Source organism: Macaca nemestrina, chromosome 7 (assembly GCF_043159975.1).
Source record: "Macaca nemestrina isolate mMacNem1 chromosome 7, mMacNem.hap1, whole genome shotgun sequence".
Taxonomy (NCBI): domain Eukaryota; kingdom Metazoa; phylum Chordata; class Mammalia; order Primates; family Cercopithecidae; genus Macaca; species Macaca nemestrina.
In genome coordinates this window covers 8,524,937-8,550,580 of record NC_092131.1, presented here as the reverse complement: position 1 = coordinate 8,550,580, position 25,644 = coordinate 8,524,937, and the positions used below count along the sequence as shown (strand labels likewise).

At 50.3% G+C, this 25,644-nt stretch overlaps 1 protein-coding gene across 4 annotated transcripts in view; it reads right to left on the bottom strand.

Moving 5' to 3' along the window:
• The window catches only part of LOC105467436 (BCL11 transcription factor B), a 104,744-nt gene that overhangs the window by 52,523 nt on the left and 26,577 nt on the right, over positions 1-25,644 (bottom strand). For 2 of the 4 annotated variants that reach the window (XM_011717040.3, XM_011717041.3), the window contains exon 3: positions 11,015-11,227. The exons of the other annotated variants lie outside the window; for them this stretch is intronic. In XM_011717040.3, the coding sequence (XP_011715342.1) occupies positions 11,015-11,227 (213 nt within the window). The remainder of the gene's footprint in view (positions 1-11,014; positions 11,228-25,644) is intronic. 4 annotated transcript variants of the gene reach the window in all.

Genomic DNA, 25,644 nt, shown 5'->3' with positions numbered 1-25,644 from the left:
TAACTGAGCTGGCTAATAAAACACAAGGAAATTCATGCAAAAGAACTTGAGTCAGAAAGGACTGGTTAAATACAACACCAAGAGCAGACTCACGCACCCAGCGGGCCTCGCCCCACCAGCTATTCCTCACTTCTTAACAGAGGCAATAATTAAAAATGTCCTGTTTTATGAAAAGATTCCGTTTCTGCAGGTAGTGACTCCATTTTTGCATTCACCTCCCTGGAGAAGTCCTGAGCCCTCTGATCCCTTCCTTGAGAATCATACAATACTGGCCCAGCAGCAGCTCCATGATTCACGAGCTCACTCCTCTCCCTTGGCTGCTCCTACTCACACCTGCCAGGTACGAGGCCGGGTGGGAGGGGCAGGCCAGGAGCCAGACGCAAGGACAGGAGCAGGATGCCCACGTGGGCCACAGGCTCGAGGAGGCTTGAATTCAAATCCCGCCTGTGCCGTCCACCAGATGCGCAAGGAAAACAAATTCGCATCTGCAAAAACCAGGAGCAGGTCCTGTCACCTCTCACCTGTGAACTATGAAAGGAGCTGCCTGGAAAGCCCAAATTCAGATCTGGGAAAGAAGGCTCCACCTGGGGCACGCCACCACAGTGAGTTCCTCTAGGGCAAGGACGCTGTCATGCCCATTTCTGGATCCCTACACTCTAGCCCAGGGTCTGGCACATGTATGACCAGCATATGAAGGAAGACCTGGGGGACCCTCTCAGGGACCATATCTGAGTTTGATCTGGTTTCCCCGGCATAACGCTGGGCCCACAGAGGAGCCCCTGCCCACCGAGGGTTCCGTCCCACTTCTTTTTGGGTAAAAGTGACCAGCCTTGATTATGTTGGAATAAACTATATATCATGGTTCAGACTATTTGGGTTTAATTGTGAAATATACACAGAACACAGCCCCTCCACCCCAACCCTGCCCTCAGGTTTGAAAAGTCAAGTACATTTGGTTCCCCTCTCCCCCCACCATAAAAACAACAAAGAACGCCTCAGGCTTTCGTAAAGGCTGTGATTTCTTTCACGTGGGGAAAAAAAAATGGATTCCACTGCCCTGTGTACAAAAACAAGGAGGACGCTCATAAGAGAATGAGGCTAGCAGCGCTTTCTGTGTTTCCTCTGCTTTCTCTCATGGGTGTAGACACCGCCTTTTCTGGGTCTTCATCATCCCCCAGCATCTCCTGGGCACCTGCTGGGACTCAGCCCCGCCCCAGCCACTGGAGACACAGAGATGAGCCTGGTCGAGGAAATGGACTTGGTCAAGGCTGGCGTGGGACCACATGCCAAGTCCCTGACTCCCAGTCAGACCCCCAAAACCCAATTTGAGGCGATCGGATGAGAAAATCTTGCCCATGCTCTAGCCCTCTTCTTCAAGGTCAAAACTGCCTTCTGGTGGACTGAGGATCGGTGACTTTGTTTCCCTCTACGTCCAGCCAGGGCTGGAGGAAGCTTGGAGTCAGCAGGCCCCTTCCCAGAAGACACCACATCCACACGTGTCACTGCCCACAGTGGACCGGACCCTTGGCCTCACGTTTCCCAGCGGTAAAACCCCAGCAGATCTCCCGACCCTCCCAGCTCCCATAAGCCCAGCCCTTTCATTTCCTTCTTTTTCTTTCTTTCCTTCCTTCCTTTCCTTTCTTTCTCTCTTTCTTTCTGCTACAAGTAAACTTTATTTGATGTAAATGTAATACCACATTTTCAAGTTTCACAATGAGTATTTGACATAAATAATTATTTAAATTAGGAATATAAGTATGCATGGTCACTTGAGCTAATTTGCAGTTCAGGGGTTGGTCCAAGCTTTGTCTGAAAGCTTTTTTCCCCTTTCGGAAAAAGTGGCCCTTCCCTTTGCCTAATAAGAAACACTGTCAATGGGAGTTGGAAGAAGTCCGTAATCCACCTTGGAATTCCAGCTGATCTGTGAGAGGACAGCTTTCTGTATTCTAGAAAAATAATATTCTCTTTCAGTTCATTCATTTTTCCCCATGGAAGATATCGGCACTCTCCTCATCTACTGTCTTTCTGTCTCCTTAGCTGCTGCTTATCACACAGGACCATTTTTTTTTTTTTTTTTTTTTTTTTTTTTTTTTTTTTTTTGAGATGGAGTCTCGCTCTGTCGCCCAGGCTGGAGTGCAGTGGCCGGATCTCAGCTCACTGCAAGCTCCGCCTCCCGGGTTTATGCCATTCTCCTGCCTCAGCCTCCCGAGTAGCTGGGACTACAGGCGCCCGCCACCTCGCCCGGCTAGTTTTTTTGTATTTTTAGTAGAGACGGGGTTTCACCATGTTAGCCAGGATGGTCTCGATCTCCTGACCTCGTGATCCGCCCGTCTCGGCCTCCCAAAGTGCTGGGATTACAGGCTTGAGCCACCGCGCCCGGCCTTACACAGGACCATTTTTAAAAAACGTAACATCTGCAAAGAGATCTCTTTGCTCCCTTACCTGCCCCCATGTCTACCGTTTTGTGGAGAGGGTAGGGTGGTGGGAGCCAGGGACCAGAATTGCTTAGGCACACACTTGATCTCAGGTGCAGAGAACACAGATTCTCTGAAAGGAACCCTATGGGGGTCAGGAGCATTTTCCAAGAGTGGTCCAGGTGACTCTCAGTTCACACAATTCGGTTTGATACAGCGCTGCTCCATCAGGATGAACGTGCGTATGCCCCGTTTCCAGAAGCAGCACCACCTTTCACGGAAAACCCATTACTCTCTCACTTCTTCCACATAACACACAGTTATGGACCAGCCGTGGGCCCCCTGCACCCTTGGATAAAACGAGAGTCAAAACCACACCGATAATCACATGGATTCCAATGCAGTCAGGCCCCACTTGTGCCTCATTCAGGTAAAAATCCTCACAGAAGGTACCCCTGCGCTCAGCAGTGTTAGCACAGGGACAAGCTGTCCTCAGGCGGAACACCTCTCCACCCTGAGATCTGCTCCTGAGCTGCGCCATGGCAATAAGGGACAGAGCACCCGGGCGGCAGCCAAATTATTCATTTTTTTCAAATAGAGAAAGGCGCCATGGAGACATACATTTCATATCCGCTGAGTGAGGAGGCCCTCCATGGGCACCTCCACCATGGTGAGTTCCTCTAGGGCAAGGACCCTGTCATGCCCATTTCCAGATCCCTCAGTCTAGCCCAGGGTCTGGCACAAGGATGACCAGTGCATGAAGGACGACCTTCAGGACCCTCCCAGGAAATAAATTGGAGTTTGATCTGGTTTTCTACCAGCAGCTCCTTCTCTGTTGTCCACTACAGCCCAATGGGAAGCTGGAGGGGAGAGCTCCGAGCACAGCTGGGAGGCTGGCCAGACCTGAGTGTGAATCTCTGTTTTGAGACTCTCTGTCCAAGTTCTGCTATTTGTGTGCTGTGTGACCCCGGTGGGTTGTGTGGCCTCTCTGAGCCCCACTATCATCATAAGCAAAAGGGTGGGGGAGTGCCTCTTCTTGGGAGCATTATGACGATGAGATGTCATGCCTAGGGCTGAGCTGGCCCTTTAGCAAACAGTGGCAAGCCCCAGGAATGCTGATGATGTTGGCCCTTCCTCTGCCTTCATTCATACTAAGAAACTCTCCCGGGCAAGTGGCTTTCCAAGAGCTAAGTCATCACTGGTGTGCTGGGTACCCAAGGCCACAGTCTCAAAAGGCTTTCCAGCAGCTCAGCTTTCTCCCTCCTTCCCCTCCCACTGGCCTTTCCCCTCTGATTCCCCTAGGCGCTGGTCATGGGCTATGGCCACACCCAGATGGTGGCTGTTCATGGGACCTGCCAATGGAGGGATGGTGAGCAAACACTTCAGTGTCCCCATTTTACAGATGGTGAAACTGAAGCTTGGAGAGAGGAAGTAAGTGGCTAGCCTAGGATCACATACTCACACCCATTCACTGCAAAGGAAGGACCGAGATGGCCCCATCTCTAGAGCTTCCCACCATGCCTGCAGTCTAATATGGGTCCACAATAACATTTAACTTCAAACACGCATCCATGCCACAGAGCCCCACGGGGACGGGGCAGCCAGCTGTCAAAGCACAACCCCAGAGTCTCAAACCCAGGATGTGCCCAGTGTGCTCCCACTGCAGATAGCAGAGCTGAAGTCCAAGGCGCCCAACGTGGGGCTCCTCAACATCAGAGCTCTACCTGCAGCCCAGTCTCACTGCAGGTTTCACACTGAGCCTCACGGTCAGGCAGAGATCCATCTTTAAGTGGCTTCCACTGGGTGATGAATTTCCTCTTCTGGTTTTCAATAAGAACTCAAGAGGGGCAGTATTGCCTAGTGGGCAGACCCAGGTATAGGAGTCAGCTCTGCCACCCACATGTCATGGCTTCATCCCCACTATCTTCCTTGGTTTCCCCATTTATATAATGAAGGGGTTGGAGGAGATGATCTCTTGGGATCCCTGGTCTTGGATTGTTAAAGATTGACTTGACCTCAGGTCACCCAAGAACCCATTTCTGGGCCAGTCTGCTGCACACAGAGGGCAATGCCAGCCTCCTCTGCCACTTTCCAAGTCCCTTTAAAGGAGAACGGGGCTGCCTTGCTCTGAGGTCTCTGATGTCCATGGCCAATGCTGCTTCTTCACATCCACTAACTGCTTGAAAGCGCTGCATCCAGCACTGCATTAAAAATTAATTACACATGCTATCTTATTGCCAGTGCATAATGTAATGAGCACCAGCTGTGCTAAACAGCCAAACTCCTTTTTAAGACAGCTATAAAAAAAAAAAAGGAAAAAAAGAAAGAAAGAAAGAAACTGCACTTCCAAATGCCTCTCCTGTCAGAGCAGAAAAACAGCAACATCTTGTATGGATTTGAACAGAATTCTTTGATTTAGCTCTGCCTTCAGAACGTCTGAAGGGCCAGCTCAGAGAGTGAAATGGAATCTGGCGAGGCTGCAGCGATCTCCACTCAGGGATTTGCTGGGGCCTCTTTTATCTAAGGACAGTCATGCTGGTAGGTGCCCCACCCCCAACAGAGCCACAGTGCAGCCCTTCTGTTGCCCCCAACTCCTCAGCTCCTCTGGCCCTTGCTGATGCTGTAGGAAATGTCACTTTCCAGCTATGTGGGACAGGGGACTTTCTGGCATCCACCAAGCCCTGCCACCCTTGGCTACCTCCAGCACTCTGAGAATCAGCTTCCCCCACCCTGGGGGCCTTGCAGCTCTCCATGGCTTCTCCTGGCACTTCCTCCGGTCACAGAAAGAGGCATCTGGGTTCTCGAGGCAGGCGGGCAGGGACAGCCTCTGCAGCAGTGTGACCTGAAGAAGCAGGCAGGTGCTAGGGTAGAATCAATGGCACTTGCATGCGGGAAGAGCAACAGCGCTGTAAATGCTGGTTTGCGGATGCTGGGACCACCGGCCCTTGGGCGATGTAGACATTGCAAGGCATACAGATGACTCTCTAAATTTTTAATAACTCCCCTGAAAGCCCTTTTCCTACATCAAGCCAGCCCCCATCAACCCTGGGACCTGTCTGGTTAGCCCAGAAGGATCCTAACAACAAACGTTACTTTGCAAAGGGAATCCCATGAGCACGTTTTCCAACGTTCCCATGACGGAGCTCTGCTGTCCACACATGCTCACTCACACGGTTCTGTTTGTCTTCACCCCCATACTCACCCCTCCCTCCAGTCTCAGTGGCCAATCTAACGCCCTCCTGGAGTGCCTCTGGCACCCCCTGCACCAGAATCAAGGCGGCGCATCAGCAGGGGCCTGGTGAGGTTACCATCTCTGTCCGCATCACCGTTTGGCTTCCCATGGATCCTCCGGTGTTAATCAAACCCAGTCCAGAATGAAACTACAGCTTGCTTCTTGTTCTGGTATGAAATGTGCAAAGCACAGACCATATCATTAACATAAAACTTCCAGAAATAAGGCCACTTTCCAGGCAGACTGTATTAATTGCATCAGGCTTCCACAGCTAGGGTGGTCTAATCCACGGCACCCCATTGGACGGCTCTGGTTATAAAACCAACACAAAATGAACACTGGGATATAATTGAAGGAGGAGAAAAGGATAGATTCTATGGTTAAACCCTACTATTTACTTACAGGTATTCTTTTATCTTTATTGTCCCTTTAACCCATGCCAAGAAACCCCAGACTAGTTAAATAACACAGCAAGCACAATTTCAGTAGAAAAGTAAATTGAATTTAACTTTACAAGATTGCCCTGTGATTTCAGCATACACTAATGACTGCAACTGACTCCCTCTATTAAATCCAAACACTTCCACTTCCCTGAGCTGGGATCCTGTGTGTTCTTGCGTGAGACCTTGAACTTCACCAAGTACACGTATTAATCACTGTGGCTGATGACCATTTGCAGCTTTTAAATATGCAATGAAGTGTCTCAGTTCCTATTCCACCTCCCAAAGCTGGTACATGATCTGAGCCAGCCAAGAGGCTAAATACTTTTAAGAATGGAAAGCGAGGATCCAGCTTGCCACGAGACCTGACGGAGTCCCAGTGTTGTGAAACCCATTCGGCTCGTGCATGGACTCTAACTTCGACAGGGCTCACTCGGCACATGGCGCTGTTCTCAGCACCTGGCCCATATGATCTCACACAATCCCCAGAACGACCCTTCAGAGCCTGTCCTATCCGTAGCTCCATTTTGTAGATGGGGAAACTGAGGAATGGAGAGGGGAAATGACTACGCGGGGCAGAACAGCCTTCACCCCCAAGCAATCTCATACACTTGACGACCGCCTTCCAATCGTGGAAGCCTCAGAACAGGGAAGGGTTCCAGCATGCGGGGCACAAAGCCCAAGAGTGTCCAAACCATTCTCTGAATGCCCCACGCCCTGCCCTGGGAACCTAGCTAGCCCCATGCTCACTCCACCCACAGCAGCTCCACGCTGACCTGTCTCAGAAAATAACAGGAGCCTCGTTTTCAAATGTTGCATACATACGCATATACACACAAAGATGTATTTTTACAGAAGGGGAAACTGAGGCAATGACTTCTTTAGGGCCTCTGGCCAGCTGAAGCAAAGACCAGGACCACAGTCTGAGGCTCTTGACCCCACAGCCACTGTGTCAAATCCTCTATGTGAAATTTCTCAGGGAAGAAATCTCAGTTCCCATGAATGCCTACACTCAAAGCCCCACATTCCTTCAGCAGAGTCAAAAAGAGTCAGGATCCCCGAGTCCCTTCTCCACACTGCGACCGTTGGAAGGAGGTCTAGGCTTGGGGTCTCGGGAGGCAGGACCACCTGGGATGCTGCCAGCCCAGGGTGTGCACAAACACACATACCTGTGTGGTTTTCTCCCCCCGGTAAAATCACATCCTTCTATAAATAACTGCGGATGCAGTAACAGGCACACAATTAACCTGTGTGAAACACGTTTACACTGGGGTTCTCCGTATTAATTTGAAGAGATGGGTTCAGCGCATCCTGATCTGAAAAGGGACAAAACCAAGTAAGGACGGCAGGCCCATTCCACCTTTACAAAGGCCTGCTTCTTCCTAACAGGCTACTGGGAACTTAATGACTCCATTCCAACTACTAATTAAACAGGCACTAAAAACACTTAAGCAAACAGCCCAGTGCCAGGGACACAAACCACAAAGGGACAAAAAAACACCAGAATAGGATAGTTTCAGGTATTGAAATTGATCGGGAAACATGGTGGTGCAAGCTGGTGCGGGCCAATGAACTGGGACCGAATGAAAACAGAAAACTGTACTGGACATGGTGGTAGAGGGCAGGAGGTAAGAACAGGCCCCTTAGAAGGGTCTCCTGGAGCAGTCCTAGGGGCTCAGCCTCCTGCAGTCCCAACCCCAGGAACAGGACACTGCCCTTCCTCACGCCCCTCCCAGAGCACTGCAATCAAGCATTGGTTGCTCACAGGCTCTGAGTCCTGGCAGCTCTCAAGGTGTAAAATCTAAAAAGGCCTTTAATGCCAGATGAAGAGCCAAAGCCAAAGATGTGGCAGGTGCTGGATGGACAGCCTGGGATCAAATCCCACCTCCGCCACTCCCTCCCTCCCTGCTCCTCCTTCCCCTTCTGCAGGTCCCCACTCTCTGTCCTCCCCACCACCAGACTGCAAGCTACAAGAGGGCAGGGACCCGCCTGCCGACTCTTCCCGTGTATGCACAGTGCTACAAGCTAGGGGCCTTCCAAATGGCTTCAAGCTAAAGAATGAATAAATGGATGGATGGATGGATGAACGGATGGATGGATGGATGGATGGATGCATGGATGCATGGATGCATGGATGGATGGATGGATGGATGGATGGATGGATGGATACATGGATGCATGGATGGATGGATGGATGGATGGATGGATGGATGGATGCGTGGATGGATACATGGATGGATGGATGGATGGATACATGGATGGATGGATGGATGGATGGATGGATGGATGGATGGATGGATGCATGGATGGATGGATAGATGGATGGATGCATGAAATGGATGCATGGATGGATGGATGCAGGGATGGATGGATGCATGGATGGATGCATGGATGGATAGATACATGGATGGATGGATGGATGGATGGATGGATACATGGATGGATGGATGGATGGATGGATGGATGGATGGATGCATGGATGCATGGATGGATGGATGCATGGATGGATGGATGAATGGATGGATGGATGGATGGATGGATGGATGGATGGATGGATGCAAGGATGGATGGATGGATGGATGGATGGATGGATGGATGGATGGATGGATGGATGGATACATGGATGGATGGATGGATGGATGGATGGATGGATGGATGGATGGATGCGTGGATGGATGCGTGGATGGACGCATGGATGGATGGACGGATGGACGGATGGACGGATGGACAGATGGATGGATGGATGGATGGATGTGAGCTGTGAGAACTCAACGTCTCTGAACATTTTCTCATCTGCAAAGTGAGGAGAGTAAAGTATTAGGGTTGCTTGAGGGTTAAATTCAAGAAGGCACACAAATGCCCAGCACAATGCAGCACACAGCAGGCCCTCCATAAACAGTCCTCATAAGGATCCTAGTGGCATGTATGAGGACTTGCTGATGGCAGAGTCCCCCAGAGCTAAGGCAGTGGAAAGCTCATTCGACCTCCTGTGGATGTCAGCAGAGGCAGTGTGGCTCCATGGGAAGAGGGGTGGCCTTTCAGGAGGCAGCCAAGGACAAATCCCAGTTTTGCCACCCTGGCCAGCCACTCTCCCTCCCCGAGCCTTTGCTTCTCCATCTGCAAAATGGGGATGGTAACAGCTCCTGCTCAGCACCATACAAAGATGCTAAGCGGGCCTGGCCACATGAGGGAAGGGCTCAGTCCTCTAGTTGAGTCTCATCTACTTCAGCAACTTCTAAGTAGGGCCAACAGAGGGTTAAGCAAAGCCCTGGGTGAGCCTCTGGCGAGATCAGATTTCTGTACCACAGAACTCGACCGCGTCCAGTAATAAACACTCAGGCTGATCTTTGATAGCACGGCCCCCCCAGTAGCTGCAGGGGCTGCAGCGCTAATGACAGGAAGCCAAGAGAGCAGGGCAACCACCCAGACAGAGCAGGCAACCCTGCTCAGCAAGCAGGGCCTTCCACAGACTCACAGAACAGATCTACTGAGCCAGGACAGGAGCCCCGAGCACCTGGGGACCAGCACAGCCCAGAGAAGGGAGCCGGCGTCTTTGCAAGTGGTTCCGACTCCTTCCCAGGAGATTTTGGGTTTTGCTTTGTGCACTTAAGGCACAAGTCCAGTAAGAAACCAGAACTCCCTCTTGGAAGCCAGATCCTATGATGTCACCACCTGTCACAGCAGGGAGGGTATACTAAAAGCTCCAGCCACCCTACAAGGGAGCTCTGCAGCCCAGGGAGCGCTGAACCTTGGAGCAGGGGCTGCCTGTGGCCTTTTACAGAGTTGTGGCCATGGCCTTTTGCAGAGCTGTGGCTCCAACAGGGACCGTCCCTGGGGACAGCTTCAATTAAAAACAAAACCTGCCCAATAAAAATTGTCTTCCTTTCACAACTCAAGTCAAGAGAAAGCCTGCAACATGCCTAGTGACAAAGCAGGGACCAATCAAATCTGCCCCAGCTCTGCACCCCCCCCCTCTTTTCCTGCCCTGCCACAGAAACCAGGCCACGGCCGCTCACCACGTGTGTCTGTGTCAGCATCCTGGCTTGCGTGGCCACAGTGCTTTCACACCAGGCCCTACCGAGATGCTGGGGGGATAGACCTGTGAGAGGGCCCTCTGCCCTTGAATTCCCAGGGACTCCAAGGATTCCCAGAGACCCTAGGCAGAACAAGATCTTGGGTTCCACTTGGGGAGAGGCAGGGCATGTAGAGGAGGCCAGTTCGTGTCGCCACACTGCCCCATCTGCCCATCTGTAGAATGGGCAGCCACACCGCCCTCCCAGGAGAGCGGGATGAGTCGGCACAAACAGCTGTGTCTGGGTCTGGCCCAGAGCCGGACGCACAGCAGGTACTCAGCCCCCACCCCCAGCCCTCACACACCCCACAGTGTTTCACTCCCTCTCGTGGCCGCAGCTTTTTAAGAGGCTCCTTTTGAGCCACTTTTTTTCTTTTTCAAAGCTAATGGGCAACACATTCTCCCAAAGAGAAACTCAGCATTTTGGACGGCTCCAGCAATGTACACAGACAACCAAGGAATCTTCCCCTAGCCTTGTCTTGGCGGGGCAGGGGGTTGTCTGGGGTGGGGGAAGGGGTGGCAGTGGCAAGGGCAGAAGAAAATATCAGATGTTAAGTGTTATCCAATTAAGCTGTAGCTAAACAACCCAAAGAAGCGGGATTGGGAGGCTGGGGAATGCATTCTGGGAGCAAGACTCTCAGAACGGGTGGGGGCACCATGGGGGACTCCTGACCAAGGGGCACCGGGCCCTGGCTCATAGTTCAGCGAATATTCTTTACCACTTCCCCTGGCACCCCAAAAAACCTTCTGGGTGGGAGCTGCCCTTCCTCCCTGGGTCCCCACCTTGCTCCAGTGCTGCCCATGGCACAACCCGCCATCCCGGGGGCCCGCCCCCCACCGCGGCGTCGTCTGTTACCTGACAACTGACACTGGCATCCAAAGGGAGCCTCCGTCTGACCCTCACCCTGAGTCCCGTCACCCGAGACCGGGCGCGCGCTGCAGCACGGCAGGGGGAGGCAGGGCGGGAGAGCGCCCAGGGCACGCAGAGGTGAAGTGATCACGGATGAGTGAGGGTGGGAGGAGGCAGCTATGGGGGCCACCGCTGGCAGCTGGGCAGGCCTGCACGGCCCTGGAGAAAAAACAATAGAAAAGACTGGTCAGTCGGGCCCTGGACTGTGTGAGAGGCACAGGGTGGGATGGGGCTCGGGGCGTGGGGCTTGGCTCAGGCCACCCTTCGGGGGTGGGAGGCCCCCGGGGTGCCAGGCCCTGCAGGGAAGGCAATCGGGACACAGGCAAGGGAATGGGCTCGGGGAGGTTGGCAGGGGGCACTGGGGAGGGCCCTGTTTCCACAGCTGCCAGGCTGGGCTGTCGGGGAGGCAGGACTCCGCCTCTGAGGGCCTAGTGCAGGGGGCTGGGTGAATGGGGGCTGTCAGGGCCCCACTCGCAGGAAGGACCCCCCACGTGGGGGCCTCTGGAGCAAGCAAACAGGTTCCATTTGGGGATTTGTTTCCAAAACTTCGGGCTACCCCTCCCTGGAAGAGCTGGGAAGCGCGGAGCCTCCCGTTTGCTATATCAGGATGGGCTGTTGGTACAGGCCCGGGACACCTCAGGTCCGCCTCCAGGTGTCTGGCACTGTTAGCCTCCTGCCTGGCAGACCACCGGCTGGGGGCTCTCTCCAGCCCCAAGCACCAAGCATGCTGCATCCAAGCCCCAGTGCCCTTCAGAAGGTTCACACCCCCCACCACACCCCAAGAAAACCCTGGCGCTGCTCACCCCCTCCTAATGTCTCGGCCTGGCTTGGGAGGCCTCCTGCCATGTGACAGCAAGGACACAGGGCCAGGGCCAACCCCGCCTCTGCCCAGCCCCACAGCTCGCTCAGCTCCGCGGCAAGGCCTGCGTTTGATTTAGCCGTTTATCTTAAATGGCTAAGAGACCACCAGGGCAAAACATTTGTGTGAAGCCCTTGCCAAAACCACAAGTGAAGAAGCCCAAATTCCCTGGGTAAATAATTGAGCAGGGAAGCATCAGAAAGACAAAAAGGAAACGTCAACAAGAGGATGGGCAGCTGGACCCAGCCGGCTTTGCCAGGGAGGCCCAGCACAGGTCTGCATGGGTGGGAGTCTGCCCACTCCAGGGCCCCCACGTGGATTCCCCCATCGCAAGGAGAGCCACGGGATCCTGCAAGCCACCATGAGCCAGGAGCCTGTCAGCCTTCATTGGACTGAACTTCCTAACACACTGACGGGGGCTGTGGCTTAGAATACCCATTACACCCATTACACAGACCAGGAAACTGATGGCGTGACGGCAGAAAACTGCAGGCATCAGCAGCCCCATCCAAACCCCAGCTGTCTGGCCCCAGAACCAGGGTTCTTTCTCTGCAGCCCTGGTTCCTCTAAAACATGGCTTATCCAGGATCAAGGCATCAGGGCATTTAAGAAGACCCCCTGCTTAGGGATTGCAAGCTGTCAGTGTCCCGTCAAGAGGTCAAAACTAACACTAACACTGCTCGGACCCCTCTGAGCCAACAAAGACCTCATACTAGGTTAGGCCTAGGGCCCAGGGTATTTCTGAGCTGGGGATAGCCCTGGAAGGATGTGGCTGAGGAACCAGTAAACGGTTTCAGCCTCAGATGCTGATGGGAAAGCCATGCTAGATTTAGTGACGTCCCTCAAGGAAGGTCAGGACCCGCCTCCTCCTGGAAGCCTGCCCTAGCCTGAAGCTCCCAGCACCGGACGCTGCATTTGATCCTGTCCACACATGGTCTCAAATCCTGCTGTAGGCCTTCCCTGCAGACCACCGAGGGCTCTGGGTCATCCATCGCCCTGACGGCCACCTCACTCAGCAGAGATCCACATTCCACTGGAGGAAAACTGAGGCTCAGGGAGATCTGAGACTGGAACCCAGTTGTGTCCCCAAAGCCCGCAATGCTCTGCTTCCCTCTCGGGCTGCAGCTGGGTACATGACCGGGGGTCCTGGGATCTCTAGAGCAAGGATCACGTAGTGGGCGGAAGTCTGAGATCCCTGGGCTCAATCCAGCCATTGGAAGTTGCAAAGGCCAATCCCAGGCTCCGGTCCCTGGGTTCTGGGTGAGGCCACGACACAGCCGGCACCATTTAACACGACTGAGAAACCAGCAGAAGCACCTGGAGGCCTGGTAAGGGATGTCCCAGGTGCTAAGGAGCTGACTCTGCCTCCGTGATGGGAGGAACAGTTGCAGAGCAGGTAGAAAACAGGCATCTGGCCACACCCTTCTCCTGGAAACATGCAAGGTGGGGCTCAGGCCAGGGTCTGTAAAGGCGATATCACACACCACGTTTTGCTCCCTGCATAGGGATCAGAGGCTAGGCCGCCCTGGACAGGTTTCCCCAGAGCCTCACTAGGAATTCTGACCTTGATGAAGTGCACCTGCTCCAGGGGCCGGCTCAACTGAGGCAGGGGAGCGGGGCAGCCAGGAGAAAGGCTTCTAATCCCAAGCTCTGCAGGGCCTCTCTGGGGCTCCCAGAGCACCTTCTACCCTGGGAGAGGTTTCCCCATGGGGCAGCTTAAACCCAGAGCCCTTCCCAAAGGTGCAACTCAAGAAATCTGAAGCTGCTGCAAACGCCCAAAGTGATGAAAGGAGCCACATACTGCATAATTCCATGGATACGAAATGTTCAGAAGAGGCGAATCCATGGACACAGAGAGCAGTGGTTGCCAGGGGCTGGGGGGAGCCGGTAGGGGTGGCTAATGGGTATGGAGTTTCTTTGGGGGGTGATGAAAATGCTCGGGACTTAGACAGGAGTGACGGCTGCACGACATTGTGAACAGATTCAAAACCACTGATTGTACACTTTAAAAATGGTCAATTTTACATCCGGTGAATCTTAACTTAAAAAAAAAAACAGCCTCAGTACCTGTCCCAGGCTACCTCCCAGCCCCCACCCTTCCTCAGAGGAGGGCTATTTGCCTTTAAAAGTGTAGCTGGGAAATCCAGAAAGCACTTAAGGAGTCCTTGAGACTGGGGGAGAGGGTATGCACCCACAGATGCACAGAGGAAGGCACCAGAGCTCCCAGGCCTCACAGCCAGAGGACTGTATTCAAATTCCTCCTTGGCAGTCTCCTGGCCTCGTGACCAAAGGTGAGTCACTTTCGCAGAGCCTCAGCTCCCTCAACTTTAAAGGAAGAGTCAGGTCAGCTAGAGCCAGGGATCCAGGAAACACTCACCAAATAGTCACTATCATTCTCTTACTTTTCATTCTGAAACTTGCCTCACTCCCTACGGTCCTTTCCAAGGCATCATCACTGCCCAGCAAAGAAAGCAAGAGGATGTGCTCTGAACACAGCAAATCACCCTACAAAGACCTGCAAGACACTCCTAAAAAAATGCTTTCTTTGGAGGTCTATGCACAAAAAAAAAAAAAAAAAGTCTAAATATAAGGCCCCTAAAATCCCGCTTCTTAGGCTCCAAAACAGGGCAATGATAGATAAGCTCATTCTTGATGCCTTCACGGGTTTAAGCATTCCACAGGGGTCTGTCACCCGTCTCTCTTCTAGAGGGACTTTGCAGATGCTCCGGCTCCGTTCCTCACACATGCGCACTCACCCAGCGAACACGCCCACCGCCAAGGAGTGTGGAGACACAAAAACGCCTGGAAAAGCCCCAGCCCTGTTTTGGGGGGAATTCGAGCCTTTCCCACCCCTGAAGCCTCTGGGGGGTCCCCTCCCAAATGGGAGGGTTACAGATTCCATGTTCAGAGCTAGAGAGAGGTGGTCTGGAAGACACTGTGCAGGAGACGTGTATTTTTCTCCCTACTGGTGCCTTTCAATTGATACATTTTTTTTAAGCTGAGAACTCCTACCGATAGTGCAGAAATGAGTCATAGATCAAGGAAGGAGACAGCCAGGGAGGCAGCGCGCGTGAGTGAGGGACACTGGCAAGGGAACCTGACAGTCCCCGCGCCCCCTCCCCCCATGCCAAGACATTAATTCTCACAAGTCGGAGAAAATTACTATGCATGAATGCAAAAAGCATGATCAGGAGTAATTAACATGGCTTCATATGCAAATTTTATTAATGCAGAAGTACAAAGTCATTATGCAAATGAAACTTACGTCAACTCTCTTGACAAATATTCATCTCTGAGGCTCAAGTTTCTCCCTTTTTATTTATTTATTTATTTTTCTCTCCCCCCCTCTTTTATCTTGGGCTTCTTTTTTTTTTTTTTTTTTTTTGGTTGGGGGAAGGACGGCGGGGGGGAAGGAGGTGGCGCTGGTGGACGCTACAGCGGTGGCAGCAGCAAGCCACAAGGACTGTTTGACAAGTTTGCAAAGTTGTTTTCCAACCAGAGAAATTTATTCTTGCATTGTTGATTTTATTTTTTTCTTTTTTTGGTTGTTGGCAGGTACAAGACAGCTCATAGGAGAAGGGGAAAAAAATTAAAAAAATAAAAAAAAGCTCTGGGCAGCAGGCAGCCAATCAAAACGCCAGAGCCTGTAATGAGGGCGATTGATGGCTGTTTGGCTTTTACTGCAGGGTAATGAACTAGAATTCAGTCTGAGGAGGGGGAAAAATATGAATATTCATGAGACTGTGCTCCTGCCTTTGATGATTAAAGAAATTTTTAATATTCAAATAAGCGCTTGCCAAGTGATTAACAAAGAACAAGCACGCAGAAATATGGAAATGGGAGCCGGGAAAGATTTGAGAGGCGAATGCACTGTGCAGGAAAGGCAGCGCCAAATTTCATAAACAAGATAGGCAGATAACCCAATTCGCACGCGGGCAAATAAAAATATTTCTTTCTGATCACTTAAATATTTTGCCAGCTACTTTGTCTTAAGGATGATAGAAAAAAATGCTATGTATTAAGAGGGTGAGGGGGAAAATAACATGAAGTCAAATGCCTGGCTCGCATTTAAAAATCATTATCCTGATCCTAGCTCATCTTCTCCCACCCCAACGGGAAATTAGGATTCTTTTTCCGGTTTGCTACAGAGGGAAGATGGAGGAGAAGCCAGCACAGACTTGAAAACCCCAATGCGTGAGATTCAGGCCTGCCTGTTCTGGGTAGGCATGAACTGTGGTCATCTGGCACTTCCAGGCTGGTCCAGAGGGAACCCTGATGTCTAGAGGGGAGGGGATGTGACACTGGAGAGCTCAGGCCTCCTGGAGGCTCAGGCCCTGGTCTAAACACAAGGAGAAGATGGTCTTCGGGAGAGCAGGGGCCACCTCTTGAGAAGCTGAAAGAGTGCAGACCTTCAGCCCAGGGCCTGGCCCGGGGATCTTCAGAGCCGTAAGGAAAAGCCCCTCCACCCATCCCAACAGTTCCAAGAGCCGTCTGCTAAGAGTGCACGCTCATATTTTAACAGCTCCACCATGGGTTCACACTGAAGCACATAATAACAGTATTAGCTGGTAAAATGATCCTGCAGTTAAAATACATCTAATTAGCAGCCCATGACATCCATTTTGGCAGTTTCCTATTTGAAAGAAGTGGAGTGCTACCTTAAATGAGACAGGTACTGGGCGTTCACCTGACAAGACCGGCCTTCTCATCATTTGTCTTTCTCTCAATTCCCTTTTTTTTGGGGGGGTTGTGGGGGGTGTAGAGGGGGAGTGGCTGAGACAGCAGGAATAGAGAAGAACAATTTTAGGGGAGGCTTCTTCGTCTGCTCACTTTCAGAGCTACACAGGTCTTTGGGGGTGGGGGCGACTCAAAAAATAAATTCCTTCACTCCACAGGTATTATTTCATTTCTTTTTTTAGGTTTTTTTTGTTTTGTTTTTTGTTTTTGAGATGGAGTCTCGCTCTGTCGCCCAGGCTGGAGTGCAGCTGTGCAATCTCAGCTCACTGCAAGCTCCGCCTCCCAGGTTCACGCCATTCTCCTGCCTCAGCCTCCAGAGTAGCTGGGACCACAGGCGCCCGCCACCTCGCCTGGCTAATGTTTTGTATTTGTAGTAGAGACGGGGTTTCACCATGTTAGCCAGGATGGTCTCGATCTCCTGACCTTGTGATCCACCCATCTCGGCCTCCCAAAGTTTTTTTTAACTTTTAATTATGAAGGTCTAGGAACCAGCAATGACTGGAACTTGTTTTCCATTTCATTGTAAATATATACCAACAATCATCATCATCATAATGCAGAAAGGAAAGCCAAGCATGTAAGTGAACACGCGGGTTACCATGAAAAGCTGCAAGTCTAGGTTGGGTCCCCAAGGCAGGACCAGACAGGGACTGGGTGTGCCACATGGCTCAGCTCACTGCCCCGGAGCATTTGGGGGACCTAGAAATGCCAGGCAGGGCGACAGGGATCCCCAGGCCCCACCTCCCACTCCTGGATTCTCATTCTCCATCAGACACCACTGTTTTGTCTGGGCACCCGATGGCCATTACAGATCTCTAGTTCCTTGCTGCCATGGGTTTTGGTTTGGGGGTGAACATGTAGGTGTCCTTGGAAAGAAGAGCAACGAAAAGGGAAAATCAGGTCTCACGAGGGTTTGCACAGCTGTGTTTAAAGAGTTCCTTCGGGGTCATTACACAGGAGACATAAAAACAGTTCGAACCTACGTTTGGCCTCTACGCGGGCAGATGGCTGAAAGACAGCAGTCCTTGCAGGTGGCTGAGGATGGTAAGAATTCAAATGCAGGTGAAAGAGCCTGTCCAGCATCCCTCATCAACCATCTAGGCCCTAATGGACCCAAAGAGGGTCATTGATGGGTGCCAGGCTGTAAGAAGTGAGGTGGGCTCGCCAGGGGCCTCCAGGAACATGGGCAACTTGCTCATCTTTGGGCTTGAGACCACTTCTACCATCACTTCCACAAATGACCATCCAGAGATCCCCACAGGCCACCCACAACCCTGTGTGGCCACCAGGGTATTGCTCTGCACCCACCGTGAGAAGGCTCAGCCGTGAGGGAGACTAGAAGCACACCTCGGGGAGCACCCTGAGCCAGGCTGCCCTACTCTAAACTCCTCCTCTTGGAGCACTTCCGAAATCTCGTCCCAGAAAATGGAGAGGCAGAGCAAAGGAGTGATCGTGTCCCCCAATGACACTACCGAAACCTTTCCCCTCCTTCCACCAGAGATTGGAAAGGGAACATCCTCCCCAGTAGCTGCCTCTTGCAATTTAGAAGCAGGCACGCTTGGGCACACCCCTTCCCCAGGTCCAAAAGCACCTGTGTCATTGACTGCCAACTCCAGTTTCCTCAAGACGCAGGCCGCTGAAATACTCCAGGGCTGCCAATCCCCTTTCTGCACCCTGACCCAAGGACTGGTGAGCTTACATCACAAATTCCAGCACCAAGGCCCCTGTGAGGGAGCAGAGGACACTTCAGATGTTGCTGGGGAGGAAGGGCATCCCTCAGCCATCTTCTGTGAACCAGGGAGGTGGAGGGGGCTGGCCGTTCCAGCCCCTAAGTGGGCATCTGCAGGGGGTAGGGGGGCACGGTGAGGGACACGCAGCTTGGACTCTTCTTTTGCTTGTCTCTCGGGGAAAATCCTGCCATGCTCCTAACTACTGAAATGCAAATAAACCACAACCACTTGTCCTCCAGCCGGGATGCTCATCATTCCTTTGCTCCTATGCATCACGGCTTCAGGACACAGATACAAAAATGAATATAACTCCTCCGGATGACCTCAGGCAGGCAGGGTCCACCAAATTGGGGCCCACCATCCGGGAATGGGCAGACCTGAGGACAACAGAAGGTGAAGCCATGTGTCGCACTGGTAAGAAAAATGTGTGTATGCACATCTATTACCTATAAGAGAGGTTCTATATACACATACATATGCACATACACACACACACACACTCATCTATCAGCAATGTGCACATGTTAAGATGTCTTGAGTGCATCCAGCCAGAGTCCATAGACGCCAAGGACAAACTGCAACTGAGAGATTCTCTAAATCTCACCGGCAACATCAGCCAGTCAATACCTAACAGAGGAATTGCCCCTTTTCCTCCCAATTTAGGTATTCTTATCAGAGATGTGGTAGCTGCTTCAACCTTCAGCAGTCTCTGCTTTCTAAGACAATTTAATTCAAGATCCTTCAGTAATTTTCTCTCTGGTTGCGTCCAGAGCCACAAACAGTATCCTACATGTCATGTGCATGAAGCATAACTCGATGAGGAGTGAGGGCAGGCTGCAAACCAAAGTAAAGTTGTTAGATAAATCATTTGGATTCCAAGCATAAAGAATGTAGGACTTAGGGTTGGGACCCTGTAGCCCTTTCCCAGACAGAACTTAGGGGCCAGACTCCAATGACAAGCTTGGCCGGGCATCCCTCAGATACGTTCCTATTTCTTCATTAATTTAGAGCTGGGGGTGGGAGTGGAAATACACAGTTAAGATAGAAGTCACATGTCACACAAGGCAAAAACCAGGAAACTCATCTTCAGATTGGGTGCCTATAGTGAGTTTTAAACTAAGGACACCTTTTTCTATCCCCTCGGCATCCACTGTGCCTGACCTTTGAGGAATGACCCGGAAAACACTGAATCCTGACGCGTGTTAAGAATGTGGCCCTCTATAAAACATGTTTACAAACTGGGGAGTTCAGGAAGTTGTGGTTCCAAGGTCCCACAAACTCCAGTGCTGGCTTTTGCTCAATGGCCATGCGCAGACAGTGCAATGGAACAAACAGGAGGAGGAAGGCTAAGCTGCGAGAATCCCGGAGAATTAAGAATGAAAATAAACAGCACAGCCAATAAAAAGAACATAAAGAAAACGGAGTGCCCAGCAAGGAGGTTATTGGGATGACTCAAGCCCAAAGCAGCCAAAAAAGGGAGCAGAAATTTCAGGTGCAGATGGAGTCATGGACATGAGGAATGTAAGCATCATCGACCTTTTTAAGATCAGACCATAAAACTCTACCTGAGCAATAAGGGAACAGACAACCACAGGGCCAGCAGGGTTTTTTGTTTCAGATGGAACAGAAATAAACTTGGTTAGTAGAAGGTTAAAAAGAAAGAAAGAAGGAAAGAAGGAAAGAAGGAAAGAAAGAAAGAAAGAAAGAAAGAGAGAAAGAGAGAAAGAGAGAAAGAGAGAAAGAAGAAATCAAATTGTAAAAAGGAGGACCTGCTATAGTTTAAATGCACATTTTGTTTTGGGTTGCATTTAATAGAATTATAGACAATTGATTTCTACTATTGTAATAAAAAAAAATCCAGCTCTCCCCTGGGTTTTGTTGATGATTAAATCTCTTTTTTCTCTTTCATGTCTTTTTCCCTTTTCCTAATGGACTTACAGAATACTGAGGTTCAGTGCTTTGCATTACATAAGAACAAAATCTTTCTATGGCCTCTTTATGTTCCTAAGCCAAGTCTGAAATGTCACTGACTAAAAAATTGAACAGGCCTGTAATTACTTTCAACAAAGTAGTTCCTTTAACTGCGTTTTCTGTAGGTAGATGGCATTTAATATACATATTGTAAGCCTTCTTTTCAGCACAGGTAACATTTGATGACAAAAATCACAAATTTTCCTCTAAGGGAGCAGTCTGACAGCCACCTCCTTACTTATTTTTTGACGTGAAATCTGTTTTCATCTCCTAACACACTAGCGGTGACGTGCAGTGTGTGCACAACAAAATTTGTAAAAATTAACACTTCACGGGATTAATTTAATAAAGATTGTTAGCACATTAACACTAGTAACATTGCTCCTTCCGATTCATCCAGCCACGCTCAAGACGCCGCTGTAACAGAGGTTTACATTCAGCTGAGGTTTATACCGCTATTTAATGTAATTAAAGAAACCGGCAGCGCAGTCCTCAATGGAAATATCATTTCTATTGCAGAGTATTCCCATTAGAAATTGGGGGAAATCATAGCACGCTGACTTTGATTTTGTTGTAATTTTATTTTTCCTCGGCTGTCTTTGAAACAGAGCTGATGTGCTGGACCTCAGACAGAATTTACTGCAGAAACTCTGCAAAGATTCCGCGATAAGACAAGCCTCTTCTCCCTACAGGAGGGCCCAGTATTTATATGCCACTTACTTGGTTTTGAAACTGTTTTTTTATTGTTTTTTTAAAATCTACAGCCTCTGTTAGGCTGTAATTATCCAGGAAGTTCTCTGCCCAGCACCCCATCATGAAATATACCCCAAAACAACATCGTAGGTAAGAGCCCAGAGGCGGGGAGGCCTCCGGGGCCACTCTCACACATAAGCAATCATAGTGTAGCTAGGATCCCAACGAGCTCCAATTCCTGATCGGGGCGAGAATCTAGCTGTAATCTCAGAGGAGGAAGGCAGCAAGCATCACTCAGGAGGCCTCAGAGACTAAACAGACACAAAACCCAAAAGAAAAAGAAAAAAAAAAAATCTTCGCACCACATCACCAAAATGGCAGAGAAAATTAAGTCTTGGGGCTGAGACGAAGGGAACCTGACTCAGCTCCTCCGCCTCTGACAGCTGCCTCCTGCCCTTGGAGCGGCCAAATGCAAACAAAAATGAGACCTTTCTTCTCTAAACCTGCTGTCCCTGTGCTGCAGGGGTGACCACGTCGCTTTTTTCCCCTTCCCTAAGTGCATTTTAATATCCTTATTCTACATCCTAATTTCTTTGAAAAAAACATCAGTGTCACTAAAAAAACGTCACTCTGTTTTGCAAAATCCAGCAGCTTCCTTGGCAGCGAGAAAGGCTGGCTGGCATTATCCCCTCATTTGACAAAACTACTATTTCTGGGCATGTGCTCAAAAGCAGGTAGGAAGCAAATGCTGAGAAATAAGGAAGTAAAAACAGCCAACAGATTTTTCACTACCGAGAACGCCAAGCGTAAACATGATTTATTTAGCTGTGTTTAACGTGTCTGTCCTCCACTCGACTACAAGCCCACTTGGGTTTAAGGAAAGGGTGGGTAGAAGGGGACAGGAAAAGGGGAGCGGGGAGGACATCGGGGGAGAGGGAGCAGGCGCACGCGGCGCTGAAGGGAGACTTCCTGAACGGTTGGGTTCAGAGTTTTAGGAGAACAAGAATCCTCTACCCCAAAATACATGCGTGTGTCAAAAGAAGGCAGCACTAATCTGCTGGTTAATTAACGAGCTGCCACTAACAAAAGATGGAAGACCCAGTTCATACAGACAGTATTTACATGGGCGTTGCGTGATCTTGTCCCCCTGCTTCCCTACCTTTTCTTGCAAACCATGTGGGCTGGGTACAGCGACGGGCGGAGAGGCCCGTCAGGTTGGGTTAGGAGTCCAGCCGTGGAGAGGGGAATATCACTACCTTCCTTGCCCAGCCTTGCATGCCCACGTGGAATTTACTTAGATCTGTATTCAATTAAGAAGCACCAGACAGTTCCTGGCTCTAAGCCTGCACCATCGCAGACTCCGGGTATCTGCCGTTCCTCACTCCAGACCCACTGCCAGTGAACAGGGACTGGGTCAAGGCCCCCATGGAGAAAGGAGAGGGCCACACCCTCCCACCCCTACCCCACAACTCCGTCCCGAAGTCTTGGCCCAGCCAGGGTGAACAAACCAAATACATAAAGAAAGCTTCTGTATTTCCTAACTAACAAGACTAATCCAGAGGTTTTGGGCCCTGCCAGAGGTTATTTTATTAAAAATCTAATTCAAGTCATCCAGCTTTAGCTGGGAAAAAGAAACCAGGTCTCTTCCAAAGAAAAGCAACAACCAAAAAGTAAAATGGAGCCCCAACAGGACACTTAGGCCCTCTGGCTTCCCTAGTAAAGGTACCATTTCATAGCAGCTAGCTACATGCTCCATGGGGATGAGCACCAATTTTTGTGAGCTCTGAGAGGCAGTGAGAATTTCCTCACCGGTCCACTTTGAGTTCCTTCCTCACCGGCACCTAGCAAGACTGTGCATTTAAAGACTGCTTGCTGTATGCATTCCTCCCCAATCCAAGTCCGTATGTCCCCTGTCCAGCAACTCTCCTTCTGGGGCCTGAGACCAAATATCAGGAAAAACACCTTTTCTGGTGTATTCGGGTTAAGGTCAACAGTGACACTATTCAGTGTCAAGATTCTGAATCACGTGACAATCCCAACAATAACAAGGAGCTGGGGTGGGGGAACAGTCCTCTAAAATGAATAGGGAAGGGGGGAGTTTCCTATTGGTATTCGGTTACTAAATTGAAAACCCAAGCACCCCCCTCCCCACATAAACCTCCTCCCAAAGCCCCTAATTCTTCCTCCTTGCAGTAAAAAATTACACCCTCTACAAGTAGCTATTTGATTCCTTTCCCTTTTGCAAATCAGTCACCCTGCCCCCATGGACTGAACAATAACAGTTCTCCATTTTTATGATGTCTTTGAAATCAGCAATTGCTTCACTCCTACCTACGGGTTTGTTTTCATATCTGAACAGGGACAGGGAAGTAAACAATTGGCTAGCCCCATTTTATAGATGAAGAAACTAACAAGATGAACTGGTTTGCCCTGGGCTGTTTAGGAAGTAAATGCATTTGAGACTGCCCCACACCACAGGCCAACCTCTAGATTCTGCTGCTTTAGCAGGGAGACGGCCCCTGATGCTCCAGCAACAACAAATATTATTGAACCTCTAAGCAGGACTCAGGTGCCACTCCGGAAGCCACCCTTGTAGGAAATCCTATACGAAAATCCAGATTTCTCAAAGCAATAAAATTGAAGATGCTTAACACAGCACCTCCGAAGGAGGCTTCTCCAGGATCCCTTTGGCTACCAATTACACTGGTATTTCAACATGATCCAGCTGACAGAACCCCCCATTTCCAGGCAAATCTTCCACACATTGCTCCTAAAAAAAAAAAAAAAAAAAAAAAAAAAAGCAAGGCAAGTGCCCTGCAGACACGTGGCAGGGCTCGGAACCACACACTGCAGGGCAGCCCACCCTGCCACTCAGGCACAGAAAGTGTGTGGCCTGCAAAGACGCCAGAGCACCCTGGGGGCTACCAGTTTTCCTCCAGGAAGATCCTGAGCAAGAGCCTTCCACCACACTGTCCAAGCCGTAGCCCAAACCTAGAGGGAGAAATCACGCGTAATTCTGATCACTGTTGAGCCGTCAAAATAAAGAAAAGGAAAATGAAAAGTCAGCCTCCCCGTCACTGTACCAGCCAATACTTCAGCCAACCACAGGTCACCTGTCTTTCAAGCAAAACATGAACAACTACCCGCCCCTCCCAACATACACACCCCTGGTCTCCAAAAATCCTAAAATGTACATCCCTTTAAATGAACTGCAGAGACCTAGGATGGGGCCCCTCAAACACACACACAAAATTAGCGTTTCATCTTTCTTTCTGTAAAGGAATCCGGTAACATAAATACTAATCAAACACGAGAATCTGCCAGTTCGTTTTGGACCATTATGAGTGCTGGATTGTGATCTTTACCCGTATTTACAGATATTCAAAGGCAGATTCTATCTTGTTAGAACTGTTATAAATGGACGTCTGAGAAATCAGCGAGCAAGTTCAGACAGATATGAAAACCTTCCTGTCCAGGACTGGCAGTAGCTTTGAGCTCCCAAGTGTTGAATTTGTTACCTTTTCCGGAGGCCTTTCAAAAAATAAATTGACAAATGCCTTCAGATTCCTCCACCAGAAAAGCTGGCTGCTCAAAGTTCGGGTTAGCTAAATCTGAGATTTTAAAATCAACTCTTACTCAAAACGCCATGATGGTGCCGTTTACACAATACTGTAGCCTTGAGAGCACAGCAAGTGTAATATACTGTTTCATATTATAAGTATATATGTATACGCATATTTTTAAAACTACCTTGACTCTTATTATAGCAAATCTATTCTGCCTGGTTCAGATTTATTTCTGAAAAATGGAAAATAGAGATGTGGCTCCAATCCTAGCCTGGAAAAGCTGTCACAGTGAAGGTAAACTTCTAATCGGCTACAGGTGAACAGCAGACAATTTTATTTCCAGAGTAACAACTTTGGGAAAATGTTTGAACATTTTCTCAAGAGCTTTGTGGTGGACAGGCTGGGCGTCCAACCACTGCTTCTCTGGACCTTTAAGGGCCCGATGAAGTGCTTTAAACAATTGGAGGCCAATTTTTAAGACACAAAACTAGAGACTCCTAGCAAGGTGACGATTTGCATACAAATTCTTGCTGGAAGGGGTTACCCTAAGAGAAATCAGGCTGGAAGGAGGACTGACATTAAATCCCTGTGATTCCAGGAGCTTCGGTGTCCCACTCTAGTGGAGGGTTCCATTCCCACACAATTGGAAAAACACTTTTGTCCTTGAGAAAAGCGGGTTTACTCTCCTCCCACTCGGGAAGAAAATAAGGTCCCCACGAAATCCCCACTTTGAGATGGGGCTGTTGCCCCTGGATGATCACATTTTTGTGCAAGGGAACTCCCGGAGGCTCCTTCCGTCCCGGCCTCACCTGGATCCCGGGAACCGCCCGCTCTGTCCCGCCAAGGTGGGCTGAGGAAGACGGCGCCACTCATCAGGGCAATGGCGGCGGGCGGAAGAGAGATCCCCGTGCGCCCCCAGCACCCGGGAAGAATGCCACCCGGCGAGGCGACCTGACTGGCGCGGAGCGGTTTCGGGGAGGGGACCACTTCCACATTCCCCATGCCCGGGAAGGTCACCCA